The sequence below is a fragment of the Panthera leo genome, chromosome B2 (assembly GCF_018350215.1).
Source record: "Panthera leo isolate Ple1 chromosome B2, P.leo_Ple1_pat1.1, whole genome shotgun sequence".
Classification (NCBI taxonomy): Eukaryota; Metazoa; Chordata; class Mammalia; order Carnivora; family Felidae; genus Panthera; species Panthera leo.
Window position 1 is genome coordinate 30,598,798 of NC_056683.1, and position 23,164 is coordinate 30,621,961.

At 50.5% G+C, this 23,164-nt stretch overlaps 3 protein-coding genes and 1 long non-coding RNA gene across 6 annotated transcripts in view; 2 read left to right on the plus strand and 2 right to left on the minus strand.

Annotated features, from left to right (window-relative positions):
* C2 (complement C2) overlaps positions 1-10,355 on the plus strand; it is a 42,422-nt gene extending 32,067 nt beyond the window's left edge. For both annotated transcript variants that reach the window (XM_042938321.1, XM_042938320.1), the window contains 15 exons: positions 1,714-1,887; positions 1,974-2,072; positions 2,267-2,400; positions 3,513-3,651; positions 4,255-4,395; positions 5,052-5,141; positions 7,981-8,121; positions 8,247-8,341; positions 8,438-8,549; positions 8,667-8,832; positions 8,942-9,018; positions 9,160-9,251; positions 9,456-9,582; positions 9,744-9,793; positions 9,946-10,355. In XM_042938321.1, the coding sequence (XP_042794255.1) occupies positions 1,714-1,887; positions 1,974-2,072; positions 2,267-2,400; positions 3,513-3,651; positions 4,255-4,395; positions 5,052-5,141; positions 7,981-8,121; positions 8,247-8,341; positions 8,438-8,549; positions 8,667-8,832; positions 8,942-9,018; positions 9,160-9,251; positions 9,456-9,582; positions 9,744-9,793; positions 9,946-10,122 (1,814 nt within the window). In that variant the 3' untranslated portion in view covers positions 10,123-10,355. The remainder of the gene's footprint in view (positions 1-1,713; positions 1,888-1,973; positions 2,073-2,266; positions 2,401-3,512; positions 3,652-4,254; positions 4,396-5,051; positions 5,142-7,980; positions 8,122-8,246; positions 8,342-8,437; positions 8,550-8,666; positions 8,833-8,941; positions 9,019-9,159; positions 9,252-9,455; positions 9,583-9,743; positions 9,794-9,945) is intronic.
* LOC122219721 lies at positions 3,003-14,358 on the minus strand. 2 transcript variants are annotated; one of them, XR_006202528.1, is made up of 3 exons: positions 14,169-14,358; positions 7,191-7,226; positions 3,003-3,708 (listed from the first exon to the last, which is right to left on the minus strand). It is a non-coding gene; the product is annotated as an uncharacterized LOC122219721 (long non-coding RNA). The 2 variants fall into 2 exon arrangements; XR_006202529.1 differs by lacking the exon at positions 3,003-3,708 and adding an exon at positions 6,309-6,451.
* Positions 10,732-17,099, plus strand: CFB (complement factor B). The gene is made up of 18 exons (XM_042938323.1): positions 10,732-10,915; positions 11,016-11,249; positions 11,655-11,840; positions 11,986-12,159; positions 12,403-12,504; positions 12,605-12,741; positions 13,040-13,178; positions 13,508-13,639; positions 14,195-14,296; positions 14,385-14,522; positions 14,997-15,094; positions 15,219-15,336; positions 15,580-15,733; positions 15,840-15,916; positions 16,113-16,225; positions 16,330-16,462; positions 16,543-16,592; positions 16,890-17,099. The coding sequence occupies exons 1-18, from the start codon at positions 10,852-10,854 to the stop codon at positions 17,043-17,045; spliced, it is 2,307 nt and encodes a 768-aa protein (XP_042794257.1). The 5' UTR covers positions 10,732-10,851; the 3' UTR covers positions 17,046-17,099.
* Positions 17,100-17,101: 2 nt separating this feature from the next.
* On the minus strand, positions 17,102-23,129 carry NELFE (negative elongation factor complex member E). The gene is made up of 11 exons (XM_042938328.1): positions 22,985-23,129; positions 22,461-22,543; positions 20,970-21,039; positions 20,721-20,866; positions 20,157-20,231; positions 19,997-20,034; positions 19,472-19,809; positions 19,208-19,352; positions 18,999-19,053; positions 18,649-18,751; positions 17,102-17,413 (listed from the first exon to the last, which is right to left on the minus strand). Exons 2-11 carry the CDS (start codon positions 22,533-22,535, stop codon positions 17,316-17,318), a joined length of 1,143 nt encoding a protein of 380 aa, XP_042794262.1. The 5' UTR covers positions 22,536-22,543; positions 22,985-23,129; the 3' UTR covers positions 17,102-17,315.
* Positions 23,130-23,164: the final 35 nt, after the last annotated feature.

Genomic DNA, 23,164 nt, shown 5'->3' on the forward strand with positions numbered 1-23,164 from the left:
GGCTGTATGGTGGCTGGGGTCTCCTGGGAAACTTGGAGTAAGATGTGTGCCCCGGGGGGCCTCTGTGGGGACAGGGGCCTCGTGTTTCCGATGCCAAAATAATATTTCCTGAATTTTGGTAAATTGAGGTCTACAGGTCACACATCACCAGCCTGCAGGGAGCCTGGCTGAGGCAGGTGGTGCTAAGCCTCGGATCCGACATGAAGGCTTCACACACTCTGTCCAGCTTTTCCAAATACCTCAAAGCAAGACTAGTGCTGTGCTTAGTACCTGCCCCTGCTGCCAGTTTGGGCCCAAGCCTGGCTCTGACTTGGGCAGCCTTTGGCCAGGTTATTTAACCTCTCAGTGCCCCAATTTTCACATCTAAAATGGAGATAGTAAGAGTGGCCACCAGATGAGGTTGCCGTGTGGATTAAGTGAGTTGACGTTAGTAAGTGTCTAGAAGAGTCCCTGGGGTCTGGTAAGTGACACATATACTTTTGTCATGGTTATTACTGGCCCTGTCAATGGTGGGGAGGTTCTGCTTGATAGAAGTGGGGCTCCCAGGAGTCTCTGGAGCCACATTGCCTGGGGGTTTTGGGAGCTTCCTGGATGATAGTTCTGAGCACATAATACAGAAGACACGGAGTCCACGAGATGGTAGGACCATACCGTGACCCAGTGGGCCAGCCATTGGTTCTCTACTTATATTCATGACTCTGCCAAATAGCCATTGATTCAAACATAAATAGAATCGATTTGAAAATTGAGGTGCAATCTACCTAAAGTGTACAAACCTTAAGTATTCAGCTCTGTGAGCTTTTGCACATGTATCCACCAGTATAATCACCATGCAAGGTAGAGAACACATCCGGCAAAGTAGGAGGCTCCTCCTGTCCACTGCTGACCGCAGGGTCACCACTCTGACTTCTGTCCCCATAGTTTATTTTAGTTCATTCTTACATTTCATACAAGTGGAATCATATAGAATATGTTCTTTTGGCATCTGGCTTCCTTTACTCAACATTCTGCCCGTGAGATTTATCCGTTTGTTATTTTTTATTGCTGTGTAGTTTCCTTATACAAATAGATTATAATTTATTTACGCATTCTCTTGTTGATGGGCATTGGGGTTCTTTCCAGTTTGGGGCTATTATAAGTAAAGCACTATGAGCGTCCTTATACATAACTGCTGGTGCACATAGGAACTTTCTTCTCTTGAGCATGTTGTCTAGGAGTGAAATTGTCCACTCGCAGATTGGCATTTGTTTAGTTTTAGTAGAGGCTCCAGCAATGTATCTGAGTGCTGGTTGCCTGACATCCTCTCTGACACTTGGAATTATCCAAGTTTTAGCCATCTTGGTGGGTGTGTAGTGATGCCTCACTGTGGTTTATGAAGTGCAAATAGTATCTGTGTAGGTGTAGGGCTTGTCAGCTAGCATCTTCCCTGGGGCTCTGGGACGGATGCAGGCTGAGTCCCTGGGTTGGGACTGGGATGCTTTAGCTGGCATCTGAGGCCACTGAGTTCTAAACATTTTGCCCTATTAAGATTTTCCACACATACCCTTGGGAAGCACAGTTGTGGTGTCTCCCAAGGAGGAGGCCAAATGACCCACAGAGCTTCCACAGGTCTGGAGAGGAGGAAGAGCTCTGAGGGAGAAAGTGGGTGAGCGGGGCCAAAAGGCTGAGGAGGGGTGCCCCTGCTCACTGCCATCTTCCTTTGTTCACTCACAGCTGGCTACTGCCCCAACCCGGGCATCTCGGTGGGTGCCGTGCGGACAGGGTCTCGTTTCGGGCTTGGAGACAAAGTCACCTACCGCTGCTCCTCAAATCTGGTGCTGACCGGGTCTGCGGAGCGGGAGTGCCAGAGTAATGGGGTCTGGAGTGGGACGGAACCCATATGCCGCCGTGAGTAGCCAGCTGCCCTGACCCTCCAGAGATTCCCTGGGCATCCTACCCCTGACTCTGGCTGACCTCAGTGGCTCTTCCCACAGAGCCCTACTCTTATGACTTTCCTGAGGATGTGGCCCCTGCCCTGGGTGCCTCCTTGTCCCACCTACTTGGAGCCACCAATCCCACCCAGAAGAAAAAAAGTGAGTGTTTGGGGTGGGGACAGTAGGGTGCTGGGCCTGGGATTGGAGGAGCAGTCTTCCCAGAAGATGCTCAGAGCTTCCAGAAAGCTCAGTGGCAGCTGAACTGACTGGAGGGGAGGCAGGGAGGCCCTATCCTTTAGCAAGAGGGCTGGTGGGAGGTGGATGTGAATCAACCCCTTCCATGTTTCTCACAGAAAGCGTGGGCCGTAAAATCCAAATCCAGCGCTCTGGTCACCTGAACCTCTACCTGCTCCTGGATGCCTCTCAGAGTGTGGCCGAAGATGACTTTCACATCTTCAAGGAGAGCGCCAGTCTTATGGTGGACAGGGTCAGGAAATCGGAGTCTGTTTACAGAGGAGGCCTTCCTATGCCCACTGTCTCTCTCTGGTTCCTTCCCTTCCTCAGAATCCCACTTACAGCCCACTTCCTCCAAAAAGCCCTCCTAGAGTATGGGCATTCCATGCAGGAATCGTGGATTCAATTTATAGAATCACACAAACACTCCTGGGATACTTACTATGTGTCAGGCACTGTGCTGGGTGCTGGGTGCTGGGGGACATCAAAGATGAACAAGGCTGAAGTCCTACTTCCCAGGAACCCATAATCTAGAATGGTGGTCTCCACAGAAGGGTATACAAAATAATTCAGTGCGGTATGGTAGACAAGTACTGGTATCCTTGTTGAATAATTTCAATTTAAATTAAACCAATAACTTAATATTTAAGACTTTCCTTTAAAAATTCCAAATTTTTAAATATTTAAAATGTGTATAATATATTTGAATGGCATGCTTTATAAATATGAGTCACTTTTTATAAATATATATACCTATATTTAGATATGTGCTCAAAATGTTTTTAATGATGAGATGCATGAACAGGAGAGTTTGGAAGCCACTTAGTATAGATTCTTTGCCAGCACTTTGCCTGGTAACTTTTCACAATAGTTTATGTAGATATATGTTTTCCTTCCCACCTACAGTAAACAAGGCAGTTTACCTACAGTAAACAAGGCAGTTTTTATGCTCCTTAGAGTCTCTGAAGACCTGTAGTGTCCACTAAGCTGTGGGGCAGCAAAATCTGCTAGTTAGAGAAGTGCCTCAGATTCATGTGGACAGGTGCAAATTCGACCTCCACTTTGCACCAGTGGTGTGATCTGGGGCAAGGCAATAAGCTTCAATGTCCTCATCTGTAAAATAGGGCCTTCTCACCCCCTCCCAGAATTGATGTAAGGATGCATGAGGAGTGAGTGAGCCTATCAAAGACAGTAGATGGTCCACAAATGTCAGTTTCCTGGCTCCCTGCAATCAGCAGTCTCTTAGTAAGTGACTACTTGTGGCCCTTGCCTCTGTCAGCCTTGGTCCAGGCTCTCTGCCTCCTCTGGAGCCCTTGGCTTGCTCTCTAACCCTCTCTTCTTTGGCCTCTCACTTGCCCTTCACAGATTTTCAGCTTTGAGATCAATGTGAGTGTCGCCATAATCACCTTTGCATCAAAGCCCAAAATCATCATGTCTGTTCTGCACGACAACTCGAGGGATGCAACTGAAGTGATCAACAGTCTGGACAATATCAACTATAAAGGTACAGGTGTCATCAAATGAAGGCGATGAGGCAGGGGGGAGGATAAGCTGTCTGCGCCTGCAAAGAGATTTGGGACAAATTAGAGAGCGAGGCCCTTTGGTGACATTCAAGTCTCAGGGCTCTGGGGCTCAGGTTCCTCAGGTGGGGATAGCTTCCAAGTCAGGTTCGTGGTGGCCGACTCCCAGCTCCCACCAGCTCATGGCTTACTCTAATGTGCTACATGTCCAAATCCTTCACACAGGTCTTTGGCTCCTTCCTCCTGCCAGAACTACATGGGCTTTCTTGGCTCACGACTGGAGTCTCCCCCATGTCATTATGAAACTACCCGGGTGGTAGAAACCAGATGGCTACAACCACCCAGGTTCCTTGGAAACTCCATCTTTGAATCTTGAGAGTATAGAGTGGCCACTGGGTTATGCAGTCTATCTAAGGGGAAAGGTTTTTAATGTTTGAACAGGCAATGATGCCAAACCTTTGGCTAGCTAATGTCCGAGTTTATCAAGTCAGTTGATAAATGCATTTCCAATGGTTGGGAGAAGAGAGTGATTCCCTTCTCCCAGGTGGGAAGTGTTTAAGACAGTCCTTCCTCTTCACATAATCCAGACCATGAAAATGGAACTGGGACAAACACCTATGCAGCTTTAGATAGTGTCCATATCATGATGAATAACCAGATGCAACGCCTCGGAATGAGCACAGCGGCCTGGCAGGAAATCCGACATGCCATCATCCTTCTGACAGATGGTGAGTATGGTCATCTCTGCGAGTGAGTCTGGCACAGTGGAAGGAGCACCGATGTAGTGTCAGGACACCTGCATTCTGGCTCTCCCTCTGCCACTTTGGGACTAAGTTTCTTGTTTGTGTAGTAGAAATAGTGTTGATGGTGACAATGGAATGACAATGATGATGATGATAGTCATAGCTGCCCTCCTTCCCTTACACAATGTTTATGGACAACAATTGAAGTACTTTGTGTAAAAGTACTTTGTGATTACAAATATCAATTATTGTTACTACCTGGGAGGTTGCCTTGAGTCAGCTGGCAGGGGAGGGGGTTGGCTTTGGGGCAGGAATGTCAAGGCGCACAGATAGGACAGACTGTGTAGTGGATCTGGGCTATGCCATTTATCTCTTGATCATGTCCATAGAACTTGGTTTTCTTGCCTGTATAATTAGGATACCTACACTACCTGAGGTTTCAGGAGAATCAAATGAGATACAGTTTATGAAGCTCCTGGCCCAGTGCCTGGAATGTAGAGAATTTCAGTAAATAACATATCTTGAAACACACACGGGAAGTGGTAAAGGTTGAGATTCCCAGGCTGAATGCCCGCTCCTCCGAGACTATGGGGAGTCCGGACATACACCCCAGATGGACAATTCTTTTCCCTCCGTTCTAGGAAAGTCTAACATGGGTGGCTCCCCCAAGCTGGCTGTTGACAATATCAAAGAGATCTTGAACATCAACCAGCAGAGGAACGACTACCTGGGTGAGCCTCTACCCCGCCCCCAGCTGTGCTGCCCCTGCAGGGGCACAATTTGGGCAGCCAGCAGTCTGGTCCACACCTTGGCTTTGTTTCCAGTGAGACCTCAGGCTGTGTCGTTCTGTGTGAAGGCAGCTTAGAGTCATACCGAACAATCTGGAGTCAAATGGCCCCGAAGTTTTAGCCTTTGAGCCTTGGTTTCATCCTGGGTTGGCCGTGGCTGTGGGCAGTTTCTGCATTTGCAGAAACTAGAGGGGGAGGGTGCTAGGACCTACCTAGCACCTACCTCAGAGGCCAATAGGGGCGAATGCTCAGCTCTTACTTGGTACAGGGGAACAGTATATGTGAGTGGCCACTGCCACCATTGTGGCCATGAACCTCTCCAGAGAGGAAAAAGGACTGGATTCCTTGTAGGGACTGTCCCTGGCATTTCCTCTTTCAGGGGTATAGATAACTAATGCTTTGGCAGTTGTAGGTTCGAAAGGAATAATTCCTCAGGTTCAGACTAAACACAAATTGCACTGATATTTGACCAGAAAAGAATTTCAGACGGAAGTGCTCCGGATAAGTGAGGATTATCTTTTGAGCCTCCAAGTTTCACTTTCCCCTTGGGTCCTCTCTTTCTTGTTCATGCCACCAACCCTACCTGCCCAGTAGGGGCAAGCGGATTCCTTTTTAGAACTCTAGCTTCGCGAACGCAAAGCCCAAACTCTCCTCCCAAACTCCTTAGCATCACTGGGCTAGGGCTAAATGCTCAAAACACCTTATTGAAAAGAAGCAGGAACGGAAGGGACGTAGGCACAGAAAACACATGGTACATAATTGTCCAACCTCACAGTGACCACTTCTGGCCTGCCTGAGGATAGATTGCTTCCTGAGAAAAGCCTTATCTCCCAGTCTATCTGAGCATCTCACTCTTTGCATGCCACCCAGGATCCTCTGGGAGTCAAAAATGGCCAAAAGGGATGCAAAGTGTCGTAGACTCTGGGTCTAAAGTTCTCTCTTGTCTAGCAAAAGAGCGGGATGCAGGATTGAAAGTGAGAAATGGCTAATGTCCGGGAAAAGACCAGAGCCCTGAATAAGGTCCTTGCCCCATTTTTATTAGGATCAGAAGGCTTACAAACATGGCAATGGATGTGCACAAAGAGACAATGAATCTGTGAACATTAACTTGTGGACGTGAGGGAAAGGGGGTCTTGAGGATATTAGTGGTTGGGGGTTTGGGTTAATACAAAACAAAATCCGGGTGCCAGACAGTCGGGAGGAGGGTTGTTTACAGCCGACGTGAGGCAGCACCTCTGTTTATCTTAGCTAGCCTAGGGAATGAGACCGGTAGGACAAATAACCTCAGGGTTGACAAGGCACCTTTTCTTTTGTTAGCCATCTCTGCTCTGGGCTGCTCTGCCTGCAGTGCAGCGGTCCATAGTCCAATTCACCAGTTTACCTAACCCAGCCCTATCCTTCTGTGAAAGCAGCTTTCTGCTATAGTACTAAATTTGGGGTGCTTTCACCCTGAATATCTAATCTTGTTCATTTTGTATTCCTATGTATTGGGTAGCTTTGTGCCATTTCTATTTCAGGCCTTTGCCTCTATTTTGGGGGCTCTGCACCCCTCTCTATTTTGTGGTACCTTCACACCACCCTATTTCTGGCACCTTTGCACCTCCTTATTATCAGGGTGCCTTTGCACCCCCCTATTCTTGGGGTGTCAATCTGGTTTACCCAAACTCGGGTGTGAGCACTTTATGACTTTGTATTTCTTTATGCCTTGTCAACCCATTGGTGTAAGCCCAGGGGATTCCTAAGCTTATGTCCCACAGCAAAGCATGGGGGAAGACTGGAGTCTGTGGGCCGCCACCCCAAAGCAGCTCTGACTGGCACCCATGCTGGCTGGAAGGGAGGGCACGGATGATTGTGTGGGTCCAAATTCTCCAGTGGGAAGAGATGGCTCCAGGCCCCTCTCTCAGAGCCTACACTTTACAGAGGAACCAGATCTGAAGTTTTGCCTCCATGCATGCTCATGAGCTCCTTATTCAGTCATATAAATGTACTTACTGAAAGTCTCTCCTGGACACCATTCTAAGGATGCAGCTGTGAACAAAACGACAAAAATATCTTGCTGGGGTTGTCATCCTGGAGGGGCCATGTATTAGTCTTCTAGGCCCGCTGCAACCACAAGCTTGCGTGGCTTAAAATAACAGAAACTTATTCTCTCACATTCAGGAGCCTAGAAGTCCAAAATCAAGGTTATCAGAAGGGCCCTGCTCCCTCTGGAGGCTTTAGGCAAAGACTCTATTTCCAAATAAGGTCACATTGACAGGTACTAGGGGTTAGGACTTGAATATATCTCTTTGAGGGACACAATTCTACCCACTGTAGGCATTAAACAAGACAAATAAGGAAACTATATGGCATGGTAGATAGTGACACATGCCAAGGTATAAAATGGAGCAGAGAGGGAATGGAATTGTCTGAGGCATTGCAGTTTTAGACAAGGAGCCCAGGGAAGGCCTTGCTGAGATGGTGACATTTGAGTCAAGACTTGAAAAGGTAAGAAAGTGAGCCATGGGGACAGTCTGAGAAGGAGTGAACCAGGCAGACGCATAGCTTATACAAAAGGCCTGGGGTGGGAGTGTGCTTGCAAATTTGTGGAACTTTGAGGAGGCTCTATGGAAGGGAGTGAAGGGTGAGGAGTGGTAGGAAGTGAGTTCAGATAGGTAGTAGGGGGTGAGGGTCCAGCTCATTTAGAGCTTTGTAGGACCCAGTAAATTCCAAATGATAGTTTCCTGTCTCACAGGGTAGCCCTTCAGCCACTAGATTCTGGTGATTTCCTTCTTCTCATCAGACATCTATGCCATTGGGGTGGGCAAGCTGGATGTGGACTGGAAAGAGCTGAATGAACTGGGGTCCAAGAAGGATGGTGAGCGCCATGCCTTCATTCTACAGGACACAAATGCTCTGTACCAGGTCTTTGAGCACATGCTGGGTGAGTGCGCTTTGCCCTCTTCAGAGTGGGGTGGGTGGTGAGGAGCCAGCAAGAGCTCCAGGTGGGGAACGTGCTCACAGTGCCCCTCACATACCTCTTTCCCCCTTTGCTCCCAATACCCACAGATGTCTCCAAGCTCACAGACACCATCTGTGGGGTGGGGAACATGTCAGCCAATGCCTCTGCCCAGGAGAGGACACCCTGGCATGTCACTATTAAGGTACCAGGAAGGAGGGATGGGGCTTGGATCCCAGAGGTGGAAGAAGCCATGGGCCAGAGACATAGCAGTTCCTGAAGATCACCTGTTTCCCTGCAGCCTAAGAGCCAGGAGACCTGCCGGGGGGCCCTCATCTCAGACCAATGGGTCCTGACAGCTGCTCACTGCTTCCGCCATGCTGAGAACAGCTCTCTGTGGAGGGTCAATGTGGGTAAGGCAAGGCCCACACCAGGTTCCTGAGCCCATGGCCAGGGCTGCCACCCTTTGTTCCTAGTCCCTGGCCCCTTCAGGGGCCCTGGGCCAGCCTAATCTGCCATATTATTCACAGGGGATCCTAACTCCCAGTGGGGCAAAGACTTCAGTATTGAGAAGGCCGTGATCTCCTCGGGGTTTGATGTCTTTGCCAAAAAGAATCAGGGAATCTTGGAGTTCTATGGTGATGACATTGCCCTGTTGAAGCTGGCCCAGAAAGTGAAGATGTCCACCCATGCCAGGTGCTGGAGTCTGGGATGAGAGGGCATCCTCTGGGGGAGAGTGCTCTGGGGAGTCCCAGAGGAGGGGACATAGAGAATGCGCCTGTGTGACCCTTGTCCTTCTCCCCAGGCCCATTTGCCTTCCCTGCACGGTGGAGGCAAATCTGGCTCTGCGGAGACCTCCAGGCAGCACCTGCCGAGACCATGGTGAGTGCTGGGGCTTAGGGTGCATGAGGAGCTAGGACCAAGGCTTAGGAGTGATGACATGGGCTGTGCAACAGCCCCCAATCTGGAGCCTGGATGCTGGGTAAAGGGACCAGCACCACACCCCTTTCTCCTTGACCACAGAAAGTGAACTTCTGAACAAACTGAGTGTTCCTGCTCATTTTGTGGCCTTGAATGGGAGCAAACTGAACATTAACCTCAAGATGGGGACAGAGGTGAGGATCTCAGGTCTGGGATGCTGCGGGGGAATGGGACTCCTCTGTGGCAGCTCCTCAAAAGTCTCTCTTTGTCCCTTCCTCCTCCAGCTCTGGCCGCTTTCTCCATCTGACCCTGTGTTACCCCTCCTACAGGCCTAGCTGAACTTCTAGGTGTCCCCTGGGACTGCTTATTCTCTCCTCTCTGTTCCACCCCTGCCACAGTGGACAAGCTGCATCCAGGTCGTCTCCCAAGACAGAACCACGTTCCCTGACTTGACGGATGTCAGAGAGGTGGTGACAGACCAGTTCCTATGCAGTGGAACCGAGAATGATGACAATCCCTGCAGGGGTGAGCCCCTCCCACCCCCCACCCACGAGCCTGGATTCCTGAGGGAAAGTCCACCAATGTCCCTGTGACCAGCATGCATGCCAGGGCACTGGTGCACTGCCCTGATAACAAGGGAGCAGGGTGAGTCAGGATGACAGTCTCTTGCCCCTCCTTTCTGACAGGAGAATCTGGGGGAGCAGTTTTCCTTGAGCGGAGATACAGATTTTTTCAGGTGAGGAGAGAAGGGGGAGGAAGCTCATGGGACTCGGGCTACAGAATCTTGACCTTAAAGGAGGCTGAGGGAGGCCTTTGGATGAGCCAGGGAGGTTGAAGCTTGGAGCTGGGGCTGTGACAGCCTCCCACCCCATTCTCTCCTTCTTCCAGGTGGGCCTGGTGAGTTGGGGTCTCTACAACCCCTGTGGCAACAGCAATAAAAACTCCCGCCAAAAGGCTCCCAGGGGCAAGATCCCACCACCACGAGATTTTCACATCAATCTCTTTCGCCTACAGCCCTGGCTGAGGCAGCACCTGGAGGGTATCTTGAACTTTTTGCCCCTCTAATTGTGGTTACTGACTCCTCTGTTGTCTTGCCAGCATCTGTCAGTCTCCCACTCTTGAACTTCTACTATCAGACCCCATGACCTATCTATGCTCACAGCTCTAGGACCCCGTGCAGCACATCCAAGCTGTGGAAACCCCAGGGCCCCACCCTCTGCTGTGCTTGGCTCACTCTCCTTTCATTTTCATGTGGAATTTCCCAGTTTTGAAATTAATAAAAATTGATGATTTCCTCATCTGTCTGTGTCTCTGCCTGGGGGCTGGCCAGGGGGCAGAGGATTCCAGAATGATTCCAGGAACAACAGGGAGGCAGGTCAGAGACCCTGCTGGACAAACAGTGGGTGGACTCTGCTCCATAACAGAGTCAACAGGGAGTGAGCCAGCCTTATTTCTGGTCCCTAAGGGGGCGGTCTGGGATTACTGGGGAGGAACTGGAGCTGAGAGGTGGTATTGAAAGGGTAGGGCTTATGCAGTTCCTATTTCCTTGGCTGGCACCTCGGTGGGGGCCCTCCCACCTGGACATTCCGGAAAGTGATGTGGGTAGGTGGGGTTAGCCACAGGTGCCAGAACACAGATTGCATAAAAGGCTGGAGGTTGTGGGGGGCAGGGGAAGGGTGTGCGACCAGGCCCAGGTCTGAAGTTTGTTTGGATATCAAGCCAGCAGACAGGCAGCACAAGCCGGGATAGACCATCTTGTCCCCATACCTGGTTTCTCTCCTGCCTTCCATCGCTATGGGGAGCAGTCTCAGTCCCCAACTCTGCCTGGTATTCTTGGTGCTGGGCCTCTTGTCTGGAGGTAAGAGAGAGGGTCACCACTCCCCTCCCCCCACTTCCTGCTGCCCCCAGTATTCCTCCTTGGCCTTGGGAGGCTGGGCTTCATCAGCCTTTTTCTTTAGGTGGGAGCATACCACCATTGACTGTGGTTGGGCCCCAAGGCTCCTGCTCTCTGGAAGGAGTAGAGATCAAAGGTGGCTCCTTCAGGCTTCTCAAGGAGGGCCAGGCACTGGAGTATGTGTGTCCCTCTGGCTTCTACCCATACCCTGTGCAGATTCGTACCTGCAGATCCACAGGGTCCTGGAGCACCCTGCGGACCCAAGACCAAAAGATTGTCAAGACGGCAGAATGCAGAGGTTGGAGGGCAGTGAGGGTGGGTACGGGTCAATGGAGGGGTGGAACAGGTGGTGACCAGGGGCCAGACTAGCATACTATTAGAGTTGCATTGAGGCCAGGAAGGTTAGCAGGGGGAGCTGAGCAAACACAGGAGCTGTCTAGGGCTGAAGGAGGGAGAGAGGGAGGAGGAAGGGAGTGAATCTTCACTGAGCATCTACCCTGTGTCAGGCAACCCTGGCAGTAAAAAGAACACTCAGAAATTGGAAACGAGGAGAAGCAGGAGTCATCATAGGTTGAGCGTTGATGCTGTCTGTGGGACCAAGAAGGCACTGTTTCTCTGTGACAGGGTCCCTGAGACCAGGAGGGAAACTCTCAAGTGAAGCCCTTCCTTCTCAGTAACTTCTACTTGTCTCCCTCCCCCAAAGCAATTCGCTGCCCAAGACCACAGGAATTTGAGAATGGGGAATACTGGCCCCGGACCCCCTACTACAATTTGAGCGATGAGATCTCTTTCCGCTGCTATGATGGCTACACTCTCCGGGGCTCTGCCAATCGCACCTGCCAAGCAACTGGTCGGTGGGATGGACAAACAGCCATCTGCGATGATGGAGGTGAGAAGCGTCCCCTCCCCTGGTGATGGTGTCTTCTCCCTGACCATGTTCCAGCCTGAGGAACCAGCACCACAACTCTTGTGCTCTACCGTGCCATCTGGGCCTCAGGATTTGGCCCTCACCTCCATGTTTCATGCTTCTGCAGCGGGGTACTGCCCTAACCCGGGCATCCCCCTTGGCACAAGGAAGGTGGGCAACCACTATCGCCTTGAAGACAGAGTCACCTACTACTGCAACCGGGGTCTCACCCTTCGTGGCTCCCAGCAGCGAACATGCCAGGAGGGTGGCTCTTGGAGTGGAACAGAACCTTCCTGCCAAGGTGACTCTTGACCCATGCCCAGGGGTCAAATCCTGCTCTTTTATCCTCATATCCCTACACCAGTTCCCCCTAATGCAACCCAGCTCCTTCCTCACTTCTAAACCTGCCTGTAGAACTTCCTTCACTACTGAGCCCTTCCCATCCTGGAAACCCACCATCCCACCTCACTGGCCACCGTGTCTCTGACCCTCACACACTTGCCAACACCCCCAGACATTTTACCTGATTTCTGACCTCTCCCAGACTCCTTTATGTATGACATCCCCGAAGAGGTAGCCGAAGCCTTCCTGTCTTCCCTGACGGAGACCATTGAAGGAGTAGATGCTGAGGATGGGCATAGCCCAGGTTTGGAGGCAGAGAGGGGAGGGAGGCAGGAAATTGGGAGAGGATGAAGGGCCAGGAGAACCATGCATGCTGGAGCCTGAATTTCTCTGGTGGCACCCAGGGGAACAACAGAAGAGGAAGATTATCCTGGACCCCTCGGGCTCCATGAACATCTATCTGGTGTTGGATGCATCAGACAGCATTGGGATCGGCAACTTCACAGGGGCCAAGAACTGTCTCAAAGACTTCATTGAGAAGGTGGGCCCCCTTCCCCCCTGAATGTGAACTCACTGCCCATCCAGGACTAGTTCCCTGATGTTTCCAGACCCTCTGAGACACAAGGTCCCAGAAAACCTCTGGTCCTATTCTGTCCTCCTTCCCTTCCTTTTACTGGAAGCAGTTTCTTGACCTTTAACCCAATCATCCATCAGCCCCAGGGTGATCAGTCAGCCCTTGAGTCTCTGACTGTAACTTTCCCTGTCCCAGAAAAGCTGCTGACCTCTCCCAACCATAGTATTCTTTCAATGCCATGACCCGTTGCTCCCCTAACCCACAGGTGGCAAGTTATGGGGTGAAGCCAAAATATGGTCTAGTGACCTATGCTACAGTCCCCAAAATTTTGATCAGAGTGTCCGATGAAAACAGCAGCGATGCAGACTGGGTTACAAGGGCAATCGACAATATCGACTATGAAGGTCAGAGGTTAGGGAAGGGACTGGTGGGGAGTTCACTTTGGGGTCAGAGAAGTCAAAAGGTTCAGGGTTGTTGTGAGGAGGAGGTAGTGAGACCAAGTGGGAAGGCAGGGTGGACCACTTTGCAGTCTATGGTTGGACAGCAGGCTCATTGAGGAATATGGATTACTGGGAACTTGTTGGGGGCTGAGAAGGTCACTTTGTGGTCAAAGGGAAGTCAGCGGGGTGACAACTCAAAAAACTGAAAAATGTGGTATCTCAGTTGTGATAGGCCTTGAAGGTTCATAGATGACTTGGAAGACCAGGGAAGGTGAGATCTTCCTTTTTCACAGATCACAAGTTGAAGGCAGGCACTAACACCAAGAAGGCCCTCCAGGCAATTTACAACATGATGAGCTGGCCGGGGAACCAACCCCCTGAAGGCTGGAACCGCACCCGCCACGTCATCATTCTCATGACTGATGGTCAGAAGGGACCTTTTCCTGCCCCAGGCTTCCCACCCTTTCATACCAGTGTATGGCTGTTTGGTCCACATGTAACACTAGACTCATGGCTGGGGCTCTGAGCAGCACTGAGGGCCCCAACCATGTTGATCTTTCCTGTGACCCTTTACAAGGAGACACCCTTCTTAAGTCTCTCTGTCACTTCCATCCCCTTAACCTGCTTACCCAGGGGTACCTGGGTGGCTTGGTTGGTTGGGCTTCTGAATTCGGCTCAGGTCATGATCCTGCAGTTCGTGAGTTGGAGCCCGGTTGTCAGGCTTGGTGCTGATATCTCAGAGCCTATAGCCTGCTTCAGATTCTGTGTCTCCCTCTCTCTGCCCCTCCTCCACTCTCTCTCAAAAATGAATAAACATTAAATTTTTTTTTTTAAATTAAAAAGCTGAAATTTTACCTTCAGCCATTAAAAACAAAAAAACAACCTGCTTACCCAGCCATGTGTCACTACTAGCCAATTTATCTTCCTTGACCCTCTTCTTTACTTGCCTCTCACCTTCACGGTCCCTGTCTCTTCTGCAGGCTTGCACAACATGGGTGGGGACCCAGTCTCTGTCATTCATGAGATCCGGAGCTTGCTGGACATTGGGAGGGATCGCAAAAACCTAAGGGAGGATTATCTGGGTGAGTTTTTGGCCTTGGACCCAGCACCTTGCTTTCTCAGCTCCTGCCCCCAGGGTTTGGACACTCACCCTCCCTTTTTCTCCCTCAGATGTCTATGTGTTTGGGGTTGGGCCTCTGGTGAACCAAGAGAACATCAATGCTTTGGCTTCCAAGAAGGATAAAGAACAACATGTGTTCAAAGTCAAGGACATGGAAGACCTGGAAGATGTTTTCAAACAAATGCTTGGTAGGAAGATACCGGGAGGGTATAAAGAGGTCAGGAAATGCCCCAGGTATCCCAAGGTCACTCATACTTCCTCTCCTCCTGAAGCCTTGGCAGTCTGGGATGGCTTTCTCATTGCTCCTTCTCTACCTCAGTCACACTCTGGTCTCCTGGCACTATCCACTTCCTGATCTTAGAATCACCGAGTTCTGAACATTGGAGATCTTGTCAAGTGTCTCATTTTACAGATGTGCAAAGTGAGGCCAAGAGCAGCCCAGGCACAGCAAGCAAGCAAGAGTTGGGCCTGAAAACAGCCAGGTCTCCCAACTCTTAGTTCCAACTTCTTTTCACTATACTGCCACAGTTCCTTGCCCCCAATGTAAGGAAACAAATGCCCCTTTCTTTTCCTTATGGGCTTCTGCTCCTCATAGCTGTGTAGGCGGGCCTCCCCGAAAGGCCGAGCATCCCAGGTTTCAGCACATTCTCCTTTCTTGTTAGATGAAACCCGGACTCTGGGACTCTGTGGAATGGTTTGGGAGCACAAGAAAGGTAGTGATTACCACAAGCAACCGTGGCAGGCCAAGATCTCAGTCACTGTAAGCACAGCTTCCTGGTGGTGGGGACCTGTGGGAGGTGAGGTCAGGTGGAATGGGGGTAGGGGAAGGGCAAAATGTAGTGTTTGTGGAAGTTAAGCTTTCCCCCCTGCCATTCTGTTCCCAGCGCCCTTTGAAAGGACATGAGACCTGTATGGGGGCCGTGGTGTCTGAGTACTACGTGCTGACAGCAGCACACTGTTTCACGGTGGATGATCGGAATCCTTCAATCAAGGTCAGCGTGGGTAAGGATGCAGTGAATCAATCCTGAGCTTCAGCTGTGCTCCCTGGGCAACACCTTCTACTTCCTCAGGAGCCCACCCTTCCAACCCCCCCCCCCCCCGGTCCACAAAGCAGCCCCCTCCCTTGCACACTGGGCTGCTTGGGGGCAGGGCGGAAGACTTGGGAGTTAGGAAGGATGTGGGGCCAGAAGCAGGAGGCTGCCCAGAGAAGTAGGATGTCCTGACATACCCACTCTCCTACCTTAGGAGGGATGAAGCAGGACTTGGAAATAGATAAAGTCCTATTTCACCCTAAGTACGACATCAATGGGAAAAAAGAAGAAGGCATTCCTGAATTTTATGACTATGATGTGGCCCTTATCAGACTCAAGGAGAAGCTCAAGTATGGCCAGACTCTCAGGTGAGCCCTCTGGACCCCTGAGGAGAAAAGTCTGGGCAAATTGGAGCTACAGGCCTGGGGCAGGTCAAGTCTGCTGTCCCTGAGTTTCCCCATCTCTCCTTAACAGGCCTATTTGTCTCCCCTGCACCCAGGGAACAAATCAAGCTTTGAGGCTTCCACTGTCAACCACTTGCCAGCAACAGAGTAAGACATTCAGGGAAAGTAGCACAAGGGAATGATGCCAAGAGACAAGTGGGGCATGACAGGGTGCTGCAGGAGCCAGCCTGGTCTCCAGCACACAGAAAAGGGTTGAAGGACATTTGCTGAGTGACAAAGGCAATAGAGAGATGGTGGGGGGCAGAGAGAGTGCTAAAATGACCCCTACTGTCCATTTGTCCAGTGGAAGAGCTGCTCCCTGCAAAGGATATCAAAGCTCTGTTTGTGTCAGAGTTGTCCAAAGATAGGAAGAAGTCGCTGATTCGGAAGGAGGTCTACATCAAGAACGGGGAAAAGGTGAGGAATATGGGATCCTAAGCAGGTCCTCTAGGCCCCAGTTCTTCCTAAGCATGCTCTGCTTATCACCCCTTTCTCCTCTGTGCTTTATACCTCACCTACAGAAATCCAGCTGTGAGAGAGATGCTCAATATGCCCTAGGCTATGACAAAGTCAAGGACATCTCTAAAGTGGTCACCCCCAGGTTCCTTTGCACTGGAGGGGTGGATCCCTATACTGACCCCAACACTTGCAAAGGTAAGAGAAGGCTCTTTGGTTGTGCTACATGTTCTTAAAGCCCAAGAATCGTTTTCCCTACAGCCTCTCCTCTCCTGTAGGTGATTCTGGTGGTCCCCTGATTATTCATAAGAGGAGTCGCTTCATTCAAGTGAGTTTCCCCTCTCCTGTCTGTGGGGAGATGCCAAGTGGTCAGCATGGGCCCTAAAGCAGGAAAGTTCAATGCATGTGGCTGGAAAGGGAAGGACAGAGCCTGCCTCCTTCCAACTACTTCTTGAAATGGCCGGGTTGGGGCAATGTCTGGCCTGTGTGCTAGAGAGCAGGACTGAGCTGGGTCCCCAGTCTAATTCTTCTAGGTCAACTCAGATGCACTTGGGAGTAGTTGAGCTTCCTGGGATTAGGAAGGAATTCTACCAGATGATTAGTGGCATCCCCTTGCCCTCTCCAGGTTGGTGTGATCAGCTGGGGTGTAGTGGATGTCTGCAAAGACCAGAGGCGGTGGCGACAGGTACCTGCTCATGCCCGAGACTTTCACATCAACCTCTTCCAAGTGCTGCCCTGGCTCAGGGAGAAACTCAAAGAAGAGGATTTGGATTTTCTATAAGGGATTTCCTGCTGGAAAGGGGGATGAGATCAAATTAAAACAGCTGCAACAATACCTGTGTTCAAGATCCTTTTGGGGTAAGGGGGAGGGGAACGTGCACTGGCCATGTGTTACAACTGAGATAAAATCTAACAGCCGTTTTTAAAGGCTCAACCCCAATCCCAAGTGCTGAAAAACCAGAGGCTGAGGGAGATGTGTGAGCTTCCACCTCAGTGTTTTACTGAGACCAGTGTTGGCGCAGATGAGGCACACGGAATCCAGCTCCATTCTCTAGAAGCCATCCACAAGGTTCTCCTTGTAGACATCATCACTGTAGACAATCTGGGTCCTCTTGTCCCGGTGGCAACCCTTAGGGCTGTTCTGGACAGCTAGGGAGGGAGGAAAGGATTGGTTAAGGTCTGAAGCATTGCATCTGAGCACGGGTGAGGCCAGAGGCTCAGAGTCTGACCAGCTCACTCCTTGCCTTTGGCCCTTGGAAGCCCAATTTCAATGCTGCCCTCTGGTGGCCAGGCTGGCCTGTCTCCCTTTGGCTCCCTTAGGCCAACCCATCCCCATGGCAAGGAGCACATGCTGTTAATGTGGCACATGCAGATACTGCAAGGAATGTTTTGTTCTTAGAACAGCTCCCCAAGGTAATCGTTGTGATAACTGAATGATGTTAACCCACTACATCAAAATATTAAAAATTAGAAGATCTCTGTAGCCCTTTGTTGACATGTTAGTCATTTCTTGTTCCTTCTTTTAGTTTGGAGGGCCACTCTTGCTCTGAACGCCCCTTTCTGCCTAACTCCTTTGCCAGGAAAGCCAACAGGTATAGTGGGCTATTCACACTAAGAAATGCTACTAGCCTCAATAGGGGAGCTCATTCTGGGTGTGGCTTTGGCCTAAAACATTCTTCAAGCCTCAGGTTGTTCCTTCCCCTTCTTTTTTTCCTCCCTACATCAACATGTCCCTCTTGCATCTCATCTCGGAGGATTCTATCCCTGCCATTCTGGGACTACAGTCACTCACCCCACGCCAGCCTCCATTCTCTTGGATCTTTGTACCTTGACACTTCTATCGCTACCCAGGTTCCATAGTTTGTGTTCTTTGGTTTTAATGGCCTCTGATGCTGCTCCCTGAATATCCCCCAGGCCCAGGCCTGCGTAATTTTTTTCTTCAAATTCAATCTTCCCTGAGATTACTACCATTTCGCAGCCACTCTGTGATACAGAGGATTGTGATCCATGTTTTCAGTCCTCACTTCACACCCAAGTTCCAGATCTCTAATTTCAAATGCTTATTTTATAAAGCCAACTATACTCCATCTCAAAATAAACACGGTCGTGTTCACTAACCTCACTCACTAACCTCACTCACTTCCACTTTCTTCCCTGTTCCAGTTATTACTGCTTCGGGAGTTGTTCTCAATCCTTCTCTCTCCTTCACACTAAGAAATCTTCTTCCATCTCTAACTGACAGAGAGTCTGACAATTCTCATTCCCATGGCCTCCACACAGATCCAGACATCTATCAACTCTAGGGAATCCTGGGACATGCAGGGGAGCAAAGAGAGGAGGCGAGCTGTGGGAAAGAGGATGAAAGAGGAAGAATCCATTCTTACCAAGGGAGCCCCAGACAGACTTGCCAGTGGCAGCATCCAGCATGGGCTGTTTGCGGGCAATGCTGACTTTGAGCTGTACGGACTCCACCTGGGTCCCATTGAGCTGGGGAAGAAGAGGGGTGGAGGTAAAGGATGGGGGAGGGGGGAAACATTACAGACAAAGAAAAGGAGAATTTCCAAGAGTTGCCATCCTAGGAACAGACTAAGGATCTAAGAATACATTTCTTGTGTGGATAGAAAAAGACTTCCTCTATCAAGAGGAAACAATTTCCTCCTGGCTCCCAGTGTTTTAAAGAGAAAACATGAGGATGGCAGTAGGGATGGGAAGAACAGGTCTGGGAAGTCCCAACCTCAGCAACGGCCTGATCTGCTGATTCCATTTTTTCATAGGTGACGAAGGCACAGCTAGGATGAGAGAAAACAGGATCAGTAGAGGGCCTATGGGCTCTTGTGGACCCAACCAAACCCAGTGCTCATAGGCCACCGGAGATAGGCTGGTGTTCTCCCTCAAACCCAGGTCTTCCCAGGACTTATCATCTTGTCCCACTACCATCCTTACTTTCTGGGTGGGTCCATGGAGAGGTCAATGATGTTTCCAAAGGGAGAGAAGGCCCCACGGAGGAGGGTGGGTGTCATGTCCTCTCCATACACATAGAGAGTATTCCCCTTCCGAGGGGCCCTGCGTTCAGGGAACGAGTCCGACCCTGTGGGGTCAGGAGTCACAGTCACAACGTGCAACCCATCTCAGGCTCCACTTTAAGAGGCCACTTTAGTGGGACCTGCCTAAACCCTTTCACTTTTTCTACCAGCCCAGATCACTCACTGCGGAACGGGCCCTCTCGTTCTCGATCACGGTCCCTGTCCCGATCGCGGTCCCTGTCCCGATCGCGGTCCCGTTCCCGATCTCGGTCTCGATCCCGTTCCCGATCTCGGTCTCTGTCTCGGTCTCGATCCCGTTCCCGATCTCGGTCTCTGTCTCGGTTCCGCTCACGACTGTGGTCCCGGCTGCGGCTTCGGGGAGGGGAGGCTGAGGAGTGGGCACCACCACGTTCTTCATAGCCCCAGTCAAAGCTTCGAGGAGGACCGTCACCAGCCCCTGGGCCCTCTGCCTCTTCCCCATCTGGCCCTAGTTCCCGAAGCCGATCACTGGAAGACACAAAACTGGGGGGAGGAAGATAGTGAGGATCAAAGGGGCCCTTTACTTCATCTTCCCAGACCCTGTGGAGACTCAACACTCCCTCTGCAGCCCCAGCTCCTTCCACTCCAGCCCTAAACCTCCCAAGGATCCAGGCAATTGACCTCCCCTACTCCCCCAATTGGGACTCAGTCCTCTCTCTAGCTCTCTAACCTCTCATACAGAGATTTCCTCTGGGGCCGTCTGGATGACTGCAAAAGAAACCAAGGACAGTTAAGATGAGTCCTAGTTGATGGCATGTGGCCCCAAATATGTGGGTCTCTCATTTTCCTCATTCCCCAACCTCTCAGGGACAGAGAGTTGAGAACCATACCTCCTGCAGATCGTCGTCAGCAGATATGCTTCTCTGGAACGGCTGGAAAGTGGGGACTGGCCCCTTCTCAGGGTCCTGGGAAGGTCGTAGAGGTCTACTTCAATGTGAGAGCAGAAGGCTGCCTAACCATGGGACAGAAGGGATTCCTCTTCCCTCACCCTCTTCTTGGCTTTCCTCTGGCCTTTTATCCTCCCTTTTAATTCCTTTGCGCATTTCTTATTTGATTATGTGGTGTTTTTCATAAGTGACCTAATATATACACAGAGTATTTAGCTTATCTGTACATTTCTTGGACCTGCTGACATCTTCAACCTGTTCAACTTCTCAGAACAACAAGACTCAGGAGCTCGAATATGTGCCACAGAATGTATGAGATACGGAATTTGGAAGTCAGTCAGTGTCTTCACATTTTACAGATAAGAAACCTGAAACTCGGACTGGTACGACAATTTTCCCAGAACTGAATAGGCATTACTTTCCCCCTAAATGTTACCTCCACTCCAACTTGGAAGGACGCCCTCTGAAGTCAAGGGTCCCCTGAACAATCCTTCTGCTTGTGCTCACCTTTAACTTCCCCTCTAGGGTTCGAGAACGTTTGAAGCCCGAGTTCTTGGTCTCGGCCTTGATGGCACTGATGGCTCCTGACTTCACCAGCTGCTTTGCCTGCTCTGTTGCCGTGGCTGTGTCCACCACAGGCTGCTCTGACAGTGCTGGAGTGGTGAGGGAAGGAGGCATTATTTTGGCCACGCTCTGAGAGAGGTCAGAGCCATGTTGCCCATTTCCAGTCTATCCCCAGTTCCCCCCGTCACTCACAGCGTTTCACACCGCCTTGGCTGGCTGTGCTGCTACTACTTTGCTTCTTCAGAGCCAACAATGCCTTTTTCTGGGAATGAGAGCGAGAAGAGAGGGGTTGGTGAGGGCCAGTCCCTGGCTAGGTCCTCTCCCAAGGTCCCTGGACACTTCACTCCAGGGGACGCCTTTCTCAGAAAACAATGCAAATGGTGTCCCTGGAGTGGTGCACTGACACATGAGTGCACTCATGAGTGCACTACCACTCACACATGATTCACTGGATCATTTACAATACCAGTGATACGTAATCTAGCCAAACCATTGTATCCAGAGGCTTTCCCGAGCCTCAGTTTTTGAAGTGGAAGAAAAGGAATTTGACCATGGACCAGAACCCTAAGATATGAGCTATAAGTAAGCACAAGCCTACATGCCTTTCTCAGGGGGCTTTATCCATTCATTCCCTGCATATTTAACGAGGACACGCCATTATTTTGTAACAGGGGTATGCAAGAGTATGAGACATTGTTCCTCCCCTTAAGAAGTTTACAGTCTGAGAAATAAGACCATTAGACACAATTATCAAGAGCGATCGTAAGAGGCGCAAATTGCTTGTAGCTGAGAGCAAATAAGATTATCTGATGCCAAATGACTATTAAACTGGACCCTGGGTAGAAACTATGCAAAACAGATTGAAAGAAAAGGGCATTTTAGACAAAGAACACAGACTGAAAAAGATGTGGAAATAAGAAGGCTTTGGGAATGCATGTTTTGGGACTAGTGAATAGTTCTATCTGACTAGAAAAAGATGCCAAGGTAAGGCTGTGTTGTATAGACAATGGGAAACCACTTACAGGTTTTGAGAAAAAAGAGAGTTTTTTTGATTTCAGTGGTTCATTTTAATAAGAGCGAAGGAAGTCTGTCCAAGAACACACTGAGCAGCTCCTTGAGAAACCATTACAACAGACTACGTGAGTGTCAGCAAAAACTTGATCTACGGAATACACGGGAAAAAATAAACAAAAGACATTACTTCAGAGTAAGAATCAAGAAGACTTGGCAAACGTTTGGCCATGCAAATAGTGGAGATGTCAGAGAGGAGATTTTGATTCCAAACACATGGGAAAACTGAATATAGTCAGTCCTATATGGAAGATCAAGAAAAGGAACTAAGTTAGAATAGATAGAAAGATGATAGCTAGCTGCAACACTGGGAATCTGCAGGCTATCAGCAAGAGCTCGGATAGAATTGAAAAAAACAAACCTGAAGATTACCACCCCTGTGGTGGTACTAAAAGCCATGGAAAAGTTAGACAACTCGATGGCAGAATACACAGAAAAGAGAGAAGGCATACATCAAGACTTGGGAAGAGCCCCCTTGTGAGGCTTCGCGGAGAGGAGGTATGTCTCCAGGTATGAGCTGGAAGAACCCCCCATCCCTCACACTCACCCCAGGTGTTCTCAAGAGTGTAGAGTCTGTGAAAGGTTGGGCCACGCCCCCACACACTCCCTCACCTTTTTCTTGAGTTTGTTGAATTTCTTCTGCAGAGCCTCCTCCTCCTCGCTCAGTCCGGGGGGTATCACCAACATGGTGGCTCCTGGTTCAGGGGCAGGGCCCAAGACATCTTTCTCCACTGTCACCGCCCAGGGTTCACACGCCGTCCACACTGCACCCAACCGCACCCTTCCAGGCCTACCTACTCCTGTCTTTTGCCTCTCCCTACCCCTTGCTTAAACCAGGCTGCCATCCAAGCCCCCGCTCGTCGGATTCAACCAGCATTCCCTCTTCTCTCCAGGAATCACGGCCACCAGCGCCTTGAGGGACCAAGTGGCCCGGGAAGGGAGAAGCACCCCTTCCGTCGCCAAGACGATGGCATCAGACACCCCCTACCCCCGCTGGGGTTAGTATGGCAACCGCGGGGTCCAAACGGTATAGGAGGCAGTGGAACCCCCGCAGCGCTCTCAGAGCAACGAAAAGGGGAAGAAGAGAGAAGGAGCTCGTTAAAAAGGGGCGAAGGGTGAGAAGGAGAACACCTTACCTGAGGGGGCGGTAACCGGGGTCCCACGGTCTCGGGCGGCGCCCGCGCGGGCAACGGAGAGCTGGCTCAGAGCGATGACGTCGCGAGGGGTGGAGAACGCGGTAACCAAGACGGCTCAAGGCTACACACTTCCGCCCGGCACTTCCCCGGCTCAGGTCAGCCTCTCGGTAGCGCTCATCC